Raw genomic sequence first — 14303 nt, 5'->3', positions numbered from 1 at the left:
ATACAACTTTATAGACTGCACATATTACATTTATTTATTGCACATACTACATTTATTTATTGACGGACTGCACACACTATGTTCACCCATTCACTCTGTATCTTTTATATCTCTATTATTGTTTTTATATTTTTTGTATACCTTTACCTCTCCTGTGTTTCACTCTGTTTGTTGATGTTGCTGCTTTGACACCTGAATTTCCCTCCGGGGTTAAATAAAGGTTCATCTTATCTTATCTTATCTTATCTTAGTAACACAAATATCTTACAGAGATACATTAATTAAGAGATTACATGTTGTACATGTATAAAAGCTACTTTAGCTAACTCAGTTGCTCAAGCAGCTACAGGGCAGGCAAGTAAACAAAACCAAGTAATCACGTTTGGTCATTTGAAGGTGTCTCAAAGACTTCTCGTGTAAAACTGGGCTGAGTTTGGTTGAAAAATAAAAGTGTTTACAAGTCAAGGCCATACATTCCAGCTAGGTAACCATAGTAACGTGAACGGAAGTTACGAACGTTAGCATATGTGCGTGCCTTTCACCGTTTTTAAAACGTGTTAAACAGCTATTTTTCTAACAAACCAAACATCTGACAACACTTACCGCCGTTTTAAAAGTATTTTCGGGATACCCCAAAGACTATGCAACTGGAAGAAAACGTATTTTTTTTGCTGCACACGTTTTCAGACCGTTTCCGAAGCTGCTACTACTATTACAGCCAAACAAAGATGGACGCCGGAAGTGACATACCGGTATCTTTTTTTTTTTTCTTCTTCCTTTTTTTTTTTTATTAGCAAAAGTAAAAATATACAAAACAAGAAAGGAAATTAGTTTACAAAGATGATATGCAACATAACCAGATGCAAATAATAGAAGTACCATTATACTGAAAATCAAGAGAGTAAAAAAAAATAAAATTAAGCCACAAAAAAAGAGAGAAACGGTCAACAGAAAAGAAGCACAAAAGAGCAAGGTAAGAGACATGAAAAAAGCAAGGATTGAAATAAAGATGTATAGTCTTTTTAGCCTTTCTGATTATTTTTTACATCAATTTGAGCGACTTAAATTAGTTGGCAAAATCATACATGAGCATAGTGAAAGAGAGAATAGGCTACTGCACTTACAAATATGATATTTATAATATGATATCATCTTGCTAAGTTTTAGTTTTCAGGTTCATCTTTAGATCAATCCTTTTTATATAAATTTTACATTTTCACATATATTTTTCATTTAGAAAATGTTCTTTACATACAATGTAGAGGCATTTATATTAGGGTATCTTCATACTGTACAGCAAAAGGCAGTACTAGGGAAAAAGTGTGTAGGTTAGCAACTAATCTATTTTCATTTTTATTAGTTATTTTTGGATGATTCCTTTCAAAAGGTGGCAATTATTTTGTTGTGGATTTTGGATACTAATTGTCAAAAATATATTGTGTCTTTCAAATTACTCTTGGACAAAAACATACTGGGAAATTACAGTAGCATAAATCAAACCCATATATCTATTTTAATAAGACTGCTTGTTAGATTCGGAGTTCAAAATGGATTTCCTAGCAAGTTTTGATGGTTCATGAGGGTAAACAAAGTAAAACCCTTCAAACCGGCAGTCATACCAGTTCTTGGTTCCTTAACGTCATCATATGCACCACTGACCTTGCTAAAACAAATAGTGGCGTTACAGACCTGGTGAGCAGTAAGTGCTTTTAGGGCAGAAAAACATTTGCAAAAGCTGATTTTTTTTTACAACCACCGCTACAAAAGAAAGAAAAATTCAGGAGTAGTGTCTGTAAACCAGTGTCAAATGAGACAGCTGCCAAAGAGGCTATGTTATCATAATATTTTACACGGATCAGTACGAGAGTTGATATGTGTTGTATTAACTTCTGTCAGTCAGACTTACATATAATAGTTTTCTGACATTTTCAGCCTTTCCCTTCATACCCAAAATTAATAATGTTAATCTGATAAACGCTATACTTTACATGGGAATAATGGGAGATTAGATACACTCTTGGAATCATTAAACTTTCAAAGCATATTTTTGTGCCATTACAAAATGATGGGAGGTTACTAAATAAACAGTATTTTCAAGAGTTGTTTGCAGTAAGCAGATGTCAATCTGGGTGTGTTGTCCTTCATGCAAACTTCACTGAATGCAAATTTACATGTTCTCAAGTGCCAGAACAAATGATCCCGTGCAGTATGTGACTGGTAACGCTCAGAAGAAAACTACAAAGACATTAAGTACTGTAAGTCTGTGTACTGGTTGGAGTGTATCAGTCTTAATTGTATTTTCATTTAGATCGTTAAGGGATTACCTCCAAAGCCATGAGTGGAAGTCAGTACATCTGGATCCTCAATGGTAAGTCACAGTATTGTAAACTATATATTTATGTTTATATATTTATGCATGTATTTGTGTATGATTATGTATTATTTAATTTGGTTTTATATTTTATTATTTTTATTTGCAATTTAATTTTTTTTAAATTTAACCTAAATACTTTATAAAGATAGTTTCCAATGCCAGATGATTTAAAACTGCAATATTTATACATGTTTTTGCCAATGGGGGTGGAAATACATAAAAACAAGGTGACAGATACACAGCCACTCCCAAATCCCCCCAAATCCGCAGCTCTTAAAATTAAAATTGCTTGTGTGTTAGCATTTAATTGCCCACTTTGTCACCCAACGGACAAAGCAACATTATCATTTAAATTGAGAATTGTGTCTGTCCACTCAAAAAGTTGAATATTCACTCTTTATAGCTATATTTTCGTCTCCACCCCTGAGAAACGCATATCAGCATGCATATTATGGGTTTATCAGAGCTTTTTATGATGTAAGTGGATAAGACCTAACCAGACAGCACCTTTGTGAGTCTTAAAACCAAAACAATTAGCTAAAAAGCTCCATAGAGCTGCAGAGAGAGTTCATTTTTGCCATCCATTATAGAGCAATTTGAATTAGCGTTAATCAAACATATGGTCGAATATGAGAAGCTTTTAGAGCAAACAGGTTGACACAACTCGTTCTTGGTGTCATGTTTCCTTTTGATATATTTTGCTTACATTTGAATATCAGTATTTCACTGACATATCAGCTGTGATGTTGATCCTCTGAAATCAGGACGCCCCTTCTTTCATTTGACTGTTTCTGTTTAAGCTGATTAGTTCAAAATATAACTAACATATACTGTATATGAAAATGTACACATCATTATTGTTTACATCATTTTATAACTGACAGAAAATCAAGCACATCTCTAACCATGTTGTCTAATTATTTAACAGGCATTTCCCTCATGCTGACATTTCGAGTGCTGGCAGGTAAACAGTTTTTTTTTCCCTCAATACATTCTGCTGTTTTCTTGTCTAATAATTATTTTGTTTGCCAATAAGGTACTGTTCTCCAAAATGTGGCAATGTATAAAAAAGCTTTCCAGTCTTCACAAAGCTCCGTCTCGGGTGCTGCTGGCGTAGCAGTTGATGGGAACAAAGACCTGAGAATTGAAAAGGGATCCTGTATCGTCACCAGTGAAGAGTCCGATCCCTGGTGGAGGGTCGACTTGGCAAATGTGTACAACATCAATGCTGTGACGATAACCAACACAAATATCCAGGAAAACAGGCTGAATGGTGCCGAAATCTGGATTGGAAACTCAGTAAAGACCAATGACACCAAAAACATCAGGTGAACCAACTTGATACTGTACAGACCCGTATAATACATCTCCCATTTGGATATGAAATGCTCTTCTCACTTTTCTCACTTTTCTTCTCCATACACAGGTGTGCAGTCATCTCTCACATCCCGGCTGGACGCACATTCTACTTCCCATGCAGCGGTGCAGAGGGACGCTACGTCACTGTGCTTCTCCCGGGAAGCAAGAAGATTCTAAGTGTCTGCGAAGTTGAGGTGTTCCCCACAAGCCATGGTAATGATACATGACATGTAATGTAGATAAGTCTAGTATACATTTTTATGCCCATTTTTATGCTGCTATTTTTTATGGATGTAGTTATGTCTCTAGCTCTGGCACAGGAACATAACATCCCAATTTTTAATGATTGGTCAACTGTCTCTCCAACCAGGAACAAAACGGCTGATCAATTTCCATGCACTTGATGCATCATTGTTATTTCTCTAATGCCTTAACGCAACTTGTGATTTTTAGGTTGTAGCGGGCTCAGTTTTAAAGCTAGAGTGAAGGTACTGGTATCATATGAAACTAGAAAAACTAGGAATCCATTTTCATAATAGCTTGTCAAGAAATAGGCTAAATAACGCCCAAAACTTATGCTAAATTTTGGCGAGGAAAAACTGGCATGGGCATTTTCAAAGGGGTCCCTTGACCTCTGACCTCAAGATATGTGAATGAAAATGGGTTCTATGGGTACCCACGAGTCTCCCCTTTACAGACATCCCCACTTTATGATAATCACATGCAGTTTGGGGCAAGAAATAGTCATGTCAGCACACTGACAGCTGTTGTTGCCTGTTGGACTTGAGTTTGCCATGTTATGATTTGAGCATATTTTGTATGCTTTGTCATTGTTTTGTGTAGTTAATGGATTTCCAATAATAAATATATACATACATTTGCACAAAACAAGCATATTTGCCCACTCCCATGTTGATAAGAGAATTAAATACTTGACAAATCTCCCTTTAAGGTACAATTTGAACAGATAATAAATTGTTTAGTTTGCAATTAATCACGATTAACTACGGACAATCATGTGATTAATCGCGATTAAATATTTTAATCGATTGACAGCCCTACCACCTTCACAAAACATGATCCATTTAATATTTAATATAATATGTTTCTAGTCAATTAGCCCATCTTTGTTTCCAACAACTTTTCACTCTTATTAATTTTATAAATTTCCTTTTCCATTCTATATACTGTATGTCATCTACGTTGAAATCCAATTTTTTCCAATGTCTTATTTGTTTGAGTGCTGTAATTCTCAGCATCCAAAAAATATGTAATTCCTCCTTTTGTAGGCTTTTGGGATGTGTTCCCAGGAGTATATTGTGTTTTTCTAGGTACCTCGCGATGCATCGTTGTTATGACATGACAGTCCAGCCACAAGGAACTATAAATCTAACCATCCGTCTATTTTTGTTTCAAGTACATGCTTTACCCAACGTGGCACTGAAAGGAATTGCCACCCAGTCCAGCACACATCACTCTTTCGTTGCTGCCTCCAGAGCCATCGACGGGAGACAGAACTCATTCTACCGTGATGGGTCTTGTACCCACTCAGTTACTGAGGCCAACCCCTGGTGGAGGGTGGACCTGCGACGAACACATATAGTCTCATCCGTCAAAGTCACCAATCGAGGAGACTGCTGTGCCGAGAGGCTGAATGGAGCTGAGATCCGAATCGGGAACTCTCTGGAGAACAACGGAAATGACAACTCCAGGTAATTTCAGAACATGCAGCATCCAATATACATTTTATATTACAATTATTAGAGCAGTAATATTTCAGTATTGACATGATGCAACTTATCCTGATACAACATAATAGCTACCCATAAACAGGGACATCAGCCAGCCTATTAGCTGCCACTAGAGAATTCAATAAAACCATTTCGTAAAAATATGAGTTCCCCAAAAACATATTTTCTAATCTAACTGGTCATGATCACCTGCCGTTACTTCAGCCGCTGATTGGCTAGTACTCTGGCTGGGCTGTCAATGAGCGAGGAGTGACGTCTAACTGAAGACCTGCCTTGATGAGAGGACTGACAGATTGCATTTCCATTTGAATTTTGACACCAAAAGATCATGGTGACATGTAAATGTAAATGCAATAGACAGGGGGCGCTGTTTCATGGGCACATTTAATTGCCAATGCATTGCCATTTGAATAAAAACAAACAAACATAGCAATTAGAAATGCAATTGATTGAGCTTTCATTTTAATTTTTCATCAAAATAATTCAAACTGTATTGAGGATTGCATTGCCACTTTGCATATTGAATTAACAATTGCAATATCCATTTTCAAATTGCATTACTATTGCACATTGAATTGACAATTGCAAAATGCATTGGCATTTGAATAAAGAGGCCAAAAAAAGTCCGTACTTAGCAATTACTCCATTTTTTTCAAATTGTGTTTATTGGGTTTTGCATGACAGTAAATTGCATCATTCGAGCATTTATTAAAAGTAAAAAAGTTATATATTCCCTTTATACAAAGACATTATAAAACGTGACAATCCACATATTGCTAAACAACAAAACAGCCTGGCATGGCGCATAATTATTCTAATTTCTGTAGCAACTTCTTAACAATTTACTTAATGTCAGCAAAAAAAAGTGAAACACTCTTCTTGCTGACTTCTGTTAAAGGACCAGTGTGTAACATTTCGGGGGATCTACTGTATTAGCTGAAATGGAATATAATATTCTGTTTTCAATAGTGTATAATTACCTGAAACTAAGAATTGTTTTGTTTTTAGCTTAGCTTAATGAGTCCTTCATATTGACATAGGGAGCGAGTCCTCTTCATGGAGTCCACCATGTTTCTACAGTAGCTCAGAACCATGGATGCATAAAGAGAACTGGATACAGCGTTGTAGGCGAGCGCCGGTTCATTACTATGAGAGTTGCTCAGTGGCACATGAAGCCAAAATGGCTCGACTGTAGATTGATAAAATAGCTGGATCATCCGGCAAACTTCCATTGGGCCCATTGAGCAGTTGCAGTACCGTTTCCTTTAACTCCGCCTCCCAGCCCTCGGTCTGGGTCTCATTCACATGATTGGAGGAAGGGAAACAACTCTGTATTCGGCTATTAGTGCATTTTACAACTTTTAGGACCTAATGATTTAAATAAGGGTTATTGTTCGTACTGTGAACTTGATCTATCTAAAAAAAAAAAATGATTCCAATTCCCAATGTAAGACTATGGGGAAAAGTATTTTTGGCCCCAATGGCATCAGGTGAACAACACGGAAGTTACATTACCTCTGTTTGGCCACGACAAAAATTTGCTTCAAAGCTCGGCACTCTTCCAGGGAGCTTGCCCAGAACCGACAAACCATACACTGGCTCCAGAGGACCTTTTGCGCTTTTACGTTACCCGAAGGCCACCGTAGAGACGCTTCTGAAACTGCAGTAACGTGAGCGCAAAACCATGATACAGCCAGCCGTCTGACCTCCATTGCTCCTAAAGTAGTGTTATTATGGTAAGGATGGCCTCTGAGCGAGGCGAACGGCATTACCACGGTTTTGCACTTGGTGGCTCGCGTTACCACAGCCTTGGAAAGGGAGGAGTGAGCGGAGGGTAACTCAGTTGGTTGCAATCTGCAACCACACCACTAGATGCTGCCAAGCTCTTTATAAAAAAAGCATTTTGAATCTAATGAGAGAAGGCTTAAAAAAGTGGACTCATTTCCAGAATTCAAGACTTTCTGTTGTTCTCTTTTAACAAGAAGCCCACAAGATAACCAAGATAACTATTCCCCCCACTGCCTCCACTATTAGGTGTGCTACCATCTCCAACATCAGAGCAGGTAAAACTAACACATACCACTGTGATGGAGGCAGCATGGAGGGTCGCTTTGTGAACGTGATTATCCCCGGAAAGGACAAGATTCTCACCCTGTGCGAAGTGGAGGTGTATGCAGGTACAACTGTGACTGACTGGCTTTGATTTGTTGAAACACAGCACTCTGATATTGATTCATTTCTTTTTTCTTTCACTTTAGTGGAACCTCTAGTAGACGTGGCCTTTAAGAAACCAGCACAACAGTCATTTTCATTTTATTCCAATGGGGTGGCCTCTAATGCTGTCAGTGGGTGTAAAAGTGGAGACTTTCTTGAAGGATGCTGTAGCCAAACTGACCTATGGTACAATCCCTGGTGGAGAGTAGACTTGTTAGCTGTGTACAAGGTTAGTGCTGTCTCCATCACGGGCAGACGAGACTGTTGTGCTACAACGCTTACGGACGCACAGATCCGGATTGGGAACTTACGAACGGAATATGACTTCAAAAACCCTAAGTGAGGCATACTACAGTATCTACACTTAGAATATGTGTCAGTAAATAATTACAAAATATCTTTTGATTTAGCTGCACAACAAAATTAAGCCATTTACATTTTGGAGAAATTGCCACCACTGGCCATTCATTATGTTTCTCTTTCGCCATCAGATGTGGTGTGATCTCACCACCAGTGGGTCCATCAGCGCACACCTTTGACTGTGCAGGCATGGAAGGTCGCTACGTCAAAGTGATCATCCCAAGATATTCAAATGTGGTTCTGTGTGGGGTGGAAGTATTTGCTTCTCTGGCAGGTACAGCATGGTCCTTGAGCAGTAAATGGAAATCAAACAAAAAACAGAGAAACACCGTTTTACGTTTCTGAAGCTAAGTGTTATACAGTATATGCACGTTATTGTTCAGCTGATGAGCAACTAATATATATTTTTTTCTTTCACTTCAACTTTACTCCATTAGACCATAGACTGTGTATAGAGTACTACAGGAATGAGTCCTAAAACATGAACATGAGTTAGCCGGTTCCCTCGCCTGGAAGTCAATGGGTTTTTGACTGGGTTTTTATTTAAATGCCTGAAATAAGGTCTGTGGTTAACGCAAGCTTAAAAGATTTTAACGTTTTGTTCTACGCTATAAAATACGCCACTAAATATCCCACTAGTGAATTTTGAAGCCTTTATGTGCCTTAAAAAAGGTGGTTGCTAACAAGTGGCTCAATGAGACTACTAAACGTAATCACGCCGACTCGTCCCACTTTACAGCCTCGTTGTGTATACTCGCGTTAATACCGTGGTGTAGTTCGTTTAGAGCCTAACGTTAGCTTTTTACTGCTGGCGACTGCATTCGTACTTCAAAAATCAAAAAGTGGTGTTCAGTTGTGAAGATTATCTTGCTGAACAAAACGTGTCATACACATTTCTTTGCCACAGAGCTTATTGTCTGCAATAATCCAAAACCCGATGGAAAAATCCCATTGGCTTTTTGTTGAGGAAACCAGGATGATGCTAACTTCCTGGTTGGCCTACAAAAATACGTCATCCCTGGAGCACTCTACAAAGATGGATGACATGGCAGCTCCCCAAAAGTGAAGCCAAAACATCTGGATCGCTCCCTGGTGGCTGGCTGCAGTATAGGTCATAAATCACGCCCGCTCAATGTTAGCGGATGGGACATGGGCCAAAATAAATAAAGTCAAAGTACACTTCAAATACATTTTCCCAAAGATGGTTTCTAAATCTCAAAATAGCAGCTCTCATATCCGGGATATTTTGGCTTCACTTCTGCGCAGTGGGAGGAAGTGGAGACCTGTCGTCCATCTTTTTATATAGTCATTACATCAGACAAAATGATGATACAATAGCTTGATAAGATGTGGATTGATTCCAGTGACTCTTTGGCTACAAGGCTGGGTGCTGGTTCATTCATTTTGGAATCTGTATCTGTATCCAACATGAATTGGGCCAACTGAAAGCTAACGACATTCTTTTTCTCCAGACCCAGAAGCTCTCACTCCTTTTTCTCCACCTACCGCTCCTCCTCCTCCTCCTGCTCCTCTTCCTCCTGCCGTGAGCGTGCTGCTGGGTGGCAGGAATGTGACGGTGGTGGGAGAGAGGCTTTGCTGGTCCGACGCTTTGTTCTTCTGTAGACGTCACTACTGGGACCTGCTCAGCCTCCGCAGCCAGGAAGAGCAGAGCGAGGTGGAGCAGCTGCTGAGCGGCAGTCCTTTCCCCCTCACAGACTACGTCTGGCTGGGGTTACGCAGGTACTCCACCATGACACTGACGCTTTAGAGATTTAGTTAATGCTCTGATTCAGGGCAAGCTGTATGCATGGACGGGTATACAGTATGTTCAGTGTCCCACTCAAGCACAACTCAACATAACATTATAAATTAGCTGGTGTGATTTTTTATTTACATTATGACCTCTCTGATAATCACCTTAAAAGTTCTAAAGCTCAAAATTTAAAAAGGGACTCTATGGAAGAATCAGAAATGGCTTGTTAACAGCGACACCTGTGGCCATTAAGTCAACTACAGTCAGCGTCCTGTTGCTCGCGCTTGTGCTCGCACTACGAAGACGCGAGAGAGCATCGGTCACACAATGAGGCGACACACACGAGACTGAACGTGATTGACAGCTAAAACCACAATATCACTATACTGTATATTTCGCATGCTTGGCAGTAAGTAAACAAAACAAAGGTGTCTCCATGAATCGTAGGCCGATTTTGATCCTAGTGTTAATTTTTCCTGCTTCAGCCTTCCGACCGTGGTCAGAGGGCACAGGGGAGAAACCGTAGTTTTGGTCGGGGTCGATAACGTTACTGGCTCCTGAGTTAACCCCTGTCACTTCACTCAGCTGCCGGGAGGAGCTGCCTATGAGTAAAAAGTTACACTTTTTTTATATTGTACAGTGTGATGTCATTATCTATGTCTAGTATGTTTCCTAGAGGTGTTTTTATTGACATTTCTTTTCTGACACTTTTTTTAAATTACAGTCCCTTTAAAAGATTATAATGTTCCAAGAAGGTGACAAGTTGGCCTTGTGATGAAGGTCCAAGCAGGTGCCCTGCCCTGTTCTCTTTCCATGCATTCCAAATTCTTAAGGATTTGATTATTGCAAATTTATACATACTCAAAAGACACATCTTTTAGTCAAATATGGTGTGCCCTTATGCTCATTTGAATTGCAGCCATTCCAAAGCAGACAGTGCTTTGCTAACAGCTTTCACTGCAGCCGCACCCTGTGACAAACGTAACGCAACATTAGAGCTGAAAGAGGCAGTCAATTAATCTATTTGTTGATTGACAGGAACTTAATTGCATGATTAATTGTTTCAGTTGTGCAATCGAGTGAAAGCATTTTCTGGTTCTGTCCTCTCAAGTGTGAGGATTTGCTGCTTATCCATCCATTATCTGGACAGGTTGCCAGACTATCACAGGACTGACACATAGAGACAGACAAACATTCACACTCACATTCACACCTACGGGCAATTTAGAGTCATCAATTAACCTTTGCTTTGGACTGTGGAGGGAAAACCCATGCTAACACAAGGAGAACTTGCAAACTCCACACAGAAGGGCCCCAAGCCAGATTTGAACCTGCGACCCTCTAGCTGCTAACCACTGCTCCACTGTGCAGCAATCAATTGAATATCTTAGGGTTTTAGACAGTTGGTCGGACAAAACAAAGCATTTGGAGCTGTCACCTTGAGCTTTCAGGAACTTGTGAAGGGCTTTCATCACTGTACGTTGCATTGACAAAACGATTAATCAAAAGAATTCTGAACTAGAGACCATCTTGGGATGGGATCACATCAGCGGAGACACCAACGGGCCCTACTTCTGCCACCCTTGCTCAGACCACGACTATTTTCAAACTCTGCCTTCATTCTGATCTCAACTACCTGGAAAGTTTCGTGACTGCGTCTGGTGCAGTTGTCACGCTATCGGAGTGGTACAATACGTCCACAGACAGAAATAGAAACACCTGGCAAAGTATTCAAAAGCACTCCTGTGGTAGTTCCCGCAACAGTAGGCGTCTTCAGGAAATTTCGCCATGATGAACAATACCAGCTGTCACGGCTAATAATAATTTGAATAATTGTAGCCCTACTTAACATCATGAAGATATAACTGTATAATTAAATGTTTTAAATATATATTTCTGCTGTGCTACTGTAGGGAGGATTACAGATAATAACTCTATTTGGCAGATCCTTAATGGGCGAAAGTTGGTTCTGGATGTCCGGCGATTCCATGGAATTCACCAAATGGCCACGAGACTTCGCCCCCCACCATTACTCCAACCCCTGTGGCGGCATGGCCAAAGGAGGGCTCTCCCTGTGGGAGGACCAGCCTTGTGAGGAGTCCCTAAACTTCATCTGCCAGTCAGGTAGGTGGGGTTACACCTCACGGTCACATCCTGCACGTATTTTACTTCATTACAATACATTCACCCGTTCTTTCTGTCCTTTAGGTGCTGAGCAGGGAGCAGGAAGAGTGTATTTCGACAGCACCAGCAAACCCGTAACTCCTTAGTTTATGGGAATCTGTATTTTTAAGCTAGAAATAGCTATTGCTACTGCACTCCATGTGTGATATCAACTAGTGTTTGAATGGCACTTTGAGATTTTGTTTTTCTGCACAAAACATAGATCAGTCCCAACCACCTGGATGCACTCCATTTCATGCTCTTCATATGTGGTTTACTGTTATTTCATATTATTGCATTCCTGCTGTGGTGTAGCTTGTGTGGTCTCTGTTAACAGTACTCGTATTGGATGTACTGAGTTGATATCACACTGATTTAAGCCTAATAATTCATACTCATTACAATATCAATACAGTAGCGCAGGGGTCTCCAACAAGTATACCAGTAGCTTGTTACCCGTTTCTTAGTGGCTCGCTAAAGGTTCAAAGAATACATTTGTTAACACAAAGTCACTTTGTAAAACTGTGTAAATTTCTTTCCAAAATAAAAAAAAAATAGAATTTCTATTCATTCAAATTCACAGACATCCCGCCCCCTTCTGGCACAAAATGATTATTTTCCAATCAATTAAACGAGTAACGCTGCTTTCAAGTTTGATTCCATCAGTGACGCAATAACATTAGGCGAGTTAGTGCTATGAGTAACTCTCGGACACTTTCATTTTGTCAAATTAGCATCTGAGAGGTGGAGACCCCTGCAGTAGTGACTATACTATAGTGTGAAATTGCATTCCTACATAATATATCCCTATATATGTTTTACATGTTTTATCTATCAGTAAGATGTACAGTACACGTAGTTCCTTAGCTTAAATTTCATTATCCTATCACTTCTGCTGGTTTTTATAATGTGTGAAAGACCCTGGAGATGAGAAATGCAGAACTGAACTATCAATAGCAACTTTCACCACATCAAAAGTAGTTGGATTTGCATTAAAACAACAGAACATGTGATACTGCTGCATATTTATTTTGTAATTGTGTGATTGACCTTGAGGTAGAAAGGAATTAAATCATTAAATATACAGGTAGTCTATTTGTAGGCTGTATAAATAAAGCTGATTGATTCAATTTTTGATTAGAGTAAAGTTCATTTTGAATAGTCAAACCGAAAAAAAGAAGATGCTAATGAACATTTGTCCACCAGTTATGGCATCAGGACAGTGAAGGTTTATGATCTACCTGTTCAGGTTGCATAACTGGCACCACCTCTTACCAGTGTACGGTTTAACCCTCCCAGTTTTTACCAAGAACATGAAAGGTACAATTACCAGGACACACGTCTATAAATCATAGTGCCTTGCATTAGGGTGTGGAGCAATCCTGTGGGTTTAAGGGGAGTTTGAGTAATTATTTTTGGTTACAACAACATTAAGGAGTGTCTTATATAAACTGAGCTCATGATGGATGAACACACCCAGAGGGAAAGTACCTGGTTCTTCTTGTCCTTCGTGCTAGGTGTAATTACTTTTACTCAGCACTGAAACCTCAACAAAATGATGCAACATTCAGTGAGAGTCAAATGTGATCGAATGCTTTCTAACCCAACATGTCATTTTTTTTTATCGTCCATCGTTATGTTTCTGAAAAACTAGAAACAAGTGCTGTCGCTAATTTCTTTAGGACATTAATGCAACTTACGATTTTTCAGGTCGGGCTCAATTTTAAAGATATATGAAATGAGATATGAGATCAGATGAAACTAGAAAAGCTAAGGAATCTATTGGTACCAACCATGTCATACTAGCTTGTTGCAAAGGAGGTTAAATAACGCTCCACACATATGCTAAATTTTGGCGAACATAAACTGGCATGGCCATTTTCAAAGGGGTCCCTTGACCTCTGACCTCAAGATATGTGAATGAAAATGGGTTCTATGGGTACCCACAAGTCTCCTCTTTACAGACATGCCCACTTTATGATAATCATATGCAGTTTGGGGCAAATCATAGTCAAGTCAGCACACTGACACACTGACAGCTGTTGTTGCCTGTTGGGCTTGAGTTTGCCATGTTATGATTTGAGCATATTTTTTATACTAAATGCAGTACCTGTGAGGGTTTCTGGACAATATTTGTCATTTCCAATAATAAATATATACATACATTTGCATAAAGCAAGTATTTTTGCCCACTCCCATGTTGATAAGAGTATTAAATACTCGACAAGTCTCCCTTCAAGGTACATTTTCAACAGATGACAAATATGTGATTAATTTGCGATTAATTGCGATTAACTATTTTAATCGATTGACAGCCCTAGTTTCCGTT

The 14303-nt window shown here is 39.2% G+C and overlaps 1 protein-coding gene across 1 annotated transcript; it reads left to right on the top strand.

Moving 5' to 3' along the window:
* The first annotated feature begins 2250 nt into the window (after window positions 1-2250).
* LOC119481352 lies at window positions 2251-13104 on the top strand. The gene is made up of 11 exons (XM_037758188.1): window positions 2251-2368; window positions 3303-3338; window positions 3411-3702; window positions 3801-3946; window positions 5151-5445; window positions 7519-7661; window positions 7743-8037; window positions 8190-8332; window positions 9531-9798; window positions 11757-11935; window positions 12020-13104. Exons 1-11 carry the CDS (start codon window positions 2335-2337, stop codon window positions 12079-12081), a joined length of 1893 nt encoding a protein of 630 aa, XP_037614116.1. The 5' UTR covers window positions 2251-2334; the 3' UTR covers window positions 12082-13104.
* Window positions 13105-14303: the final 1199 nt, after the last annotated feature.

Source organism: Sebastes umbrosus, chromosome 22 (genome assembly GCF_015220745.1).
Source record: "Sebastes umbrosus isolate fSebUmb1 chromosome 22, fSebUmb1.pri, whole genome shotgun sequence".
NCBI classification, from domain to species: Eukaryota; Metazoa; Chordata; class Actinopteri; order Perciformes; family Sebastidae; genus Sebastes; species Sebastes umbrosus.
This window is presented reverse-complemented; position numbering and strand designations above follow the sequence as displayed.

Bases quoted from the DNA above. Each gene is read 5' to 3' on its own strand.
- LOC119481352 (XM_037758188.1), top strand. From the start codon at position 2,335: ATGAGTGGAAGTCAGTACATCTGGATCCTCAATG. The intron at 7,662-7,742 runs GTACAACTGTGA...CTTTCACTTTAG, and splicing joins CGAAGTGGAGGTGTATGCAG to TGGAACCTCTAGTAGACGTG. The intron at 11,936-12,019 runs GTAGGTGGGGTT...TCTGTCCTTTAG, and splicing joins AAACTTCATCTGCCAGTCAG to GTGCTGAGCAGGGAGCAGGA.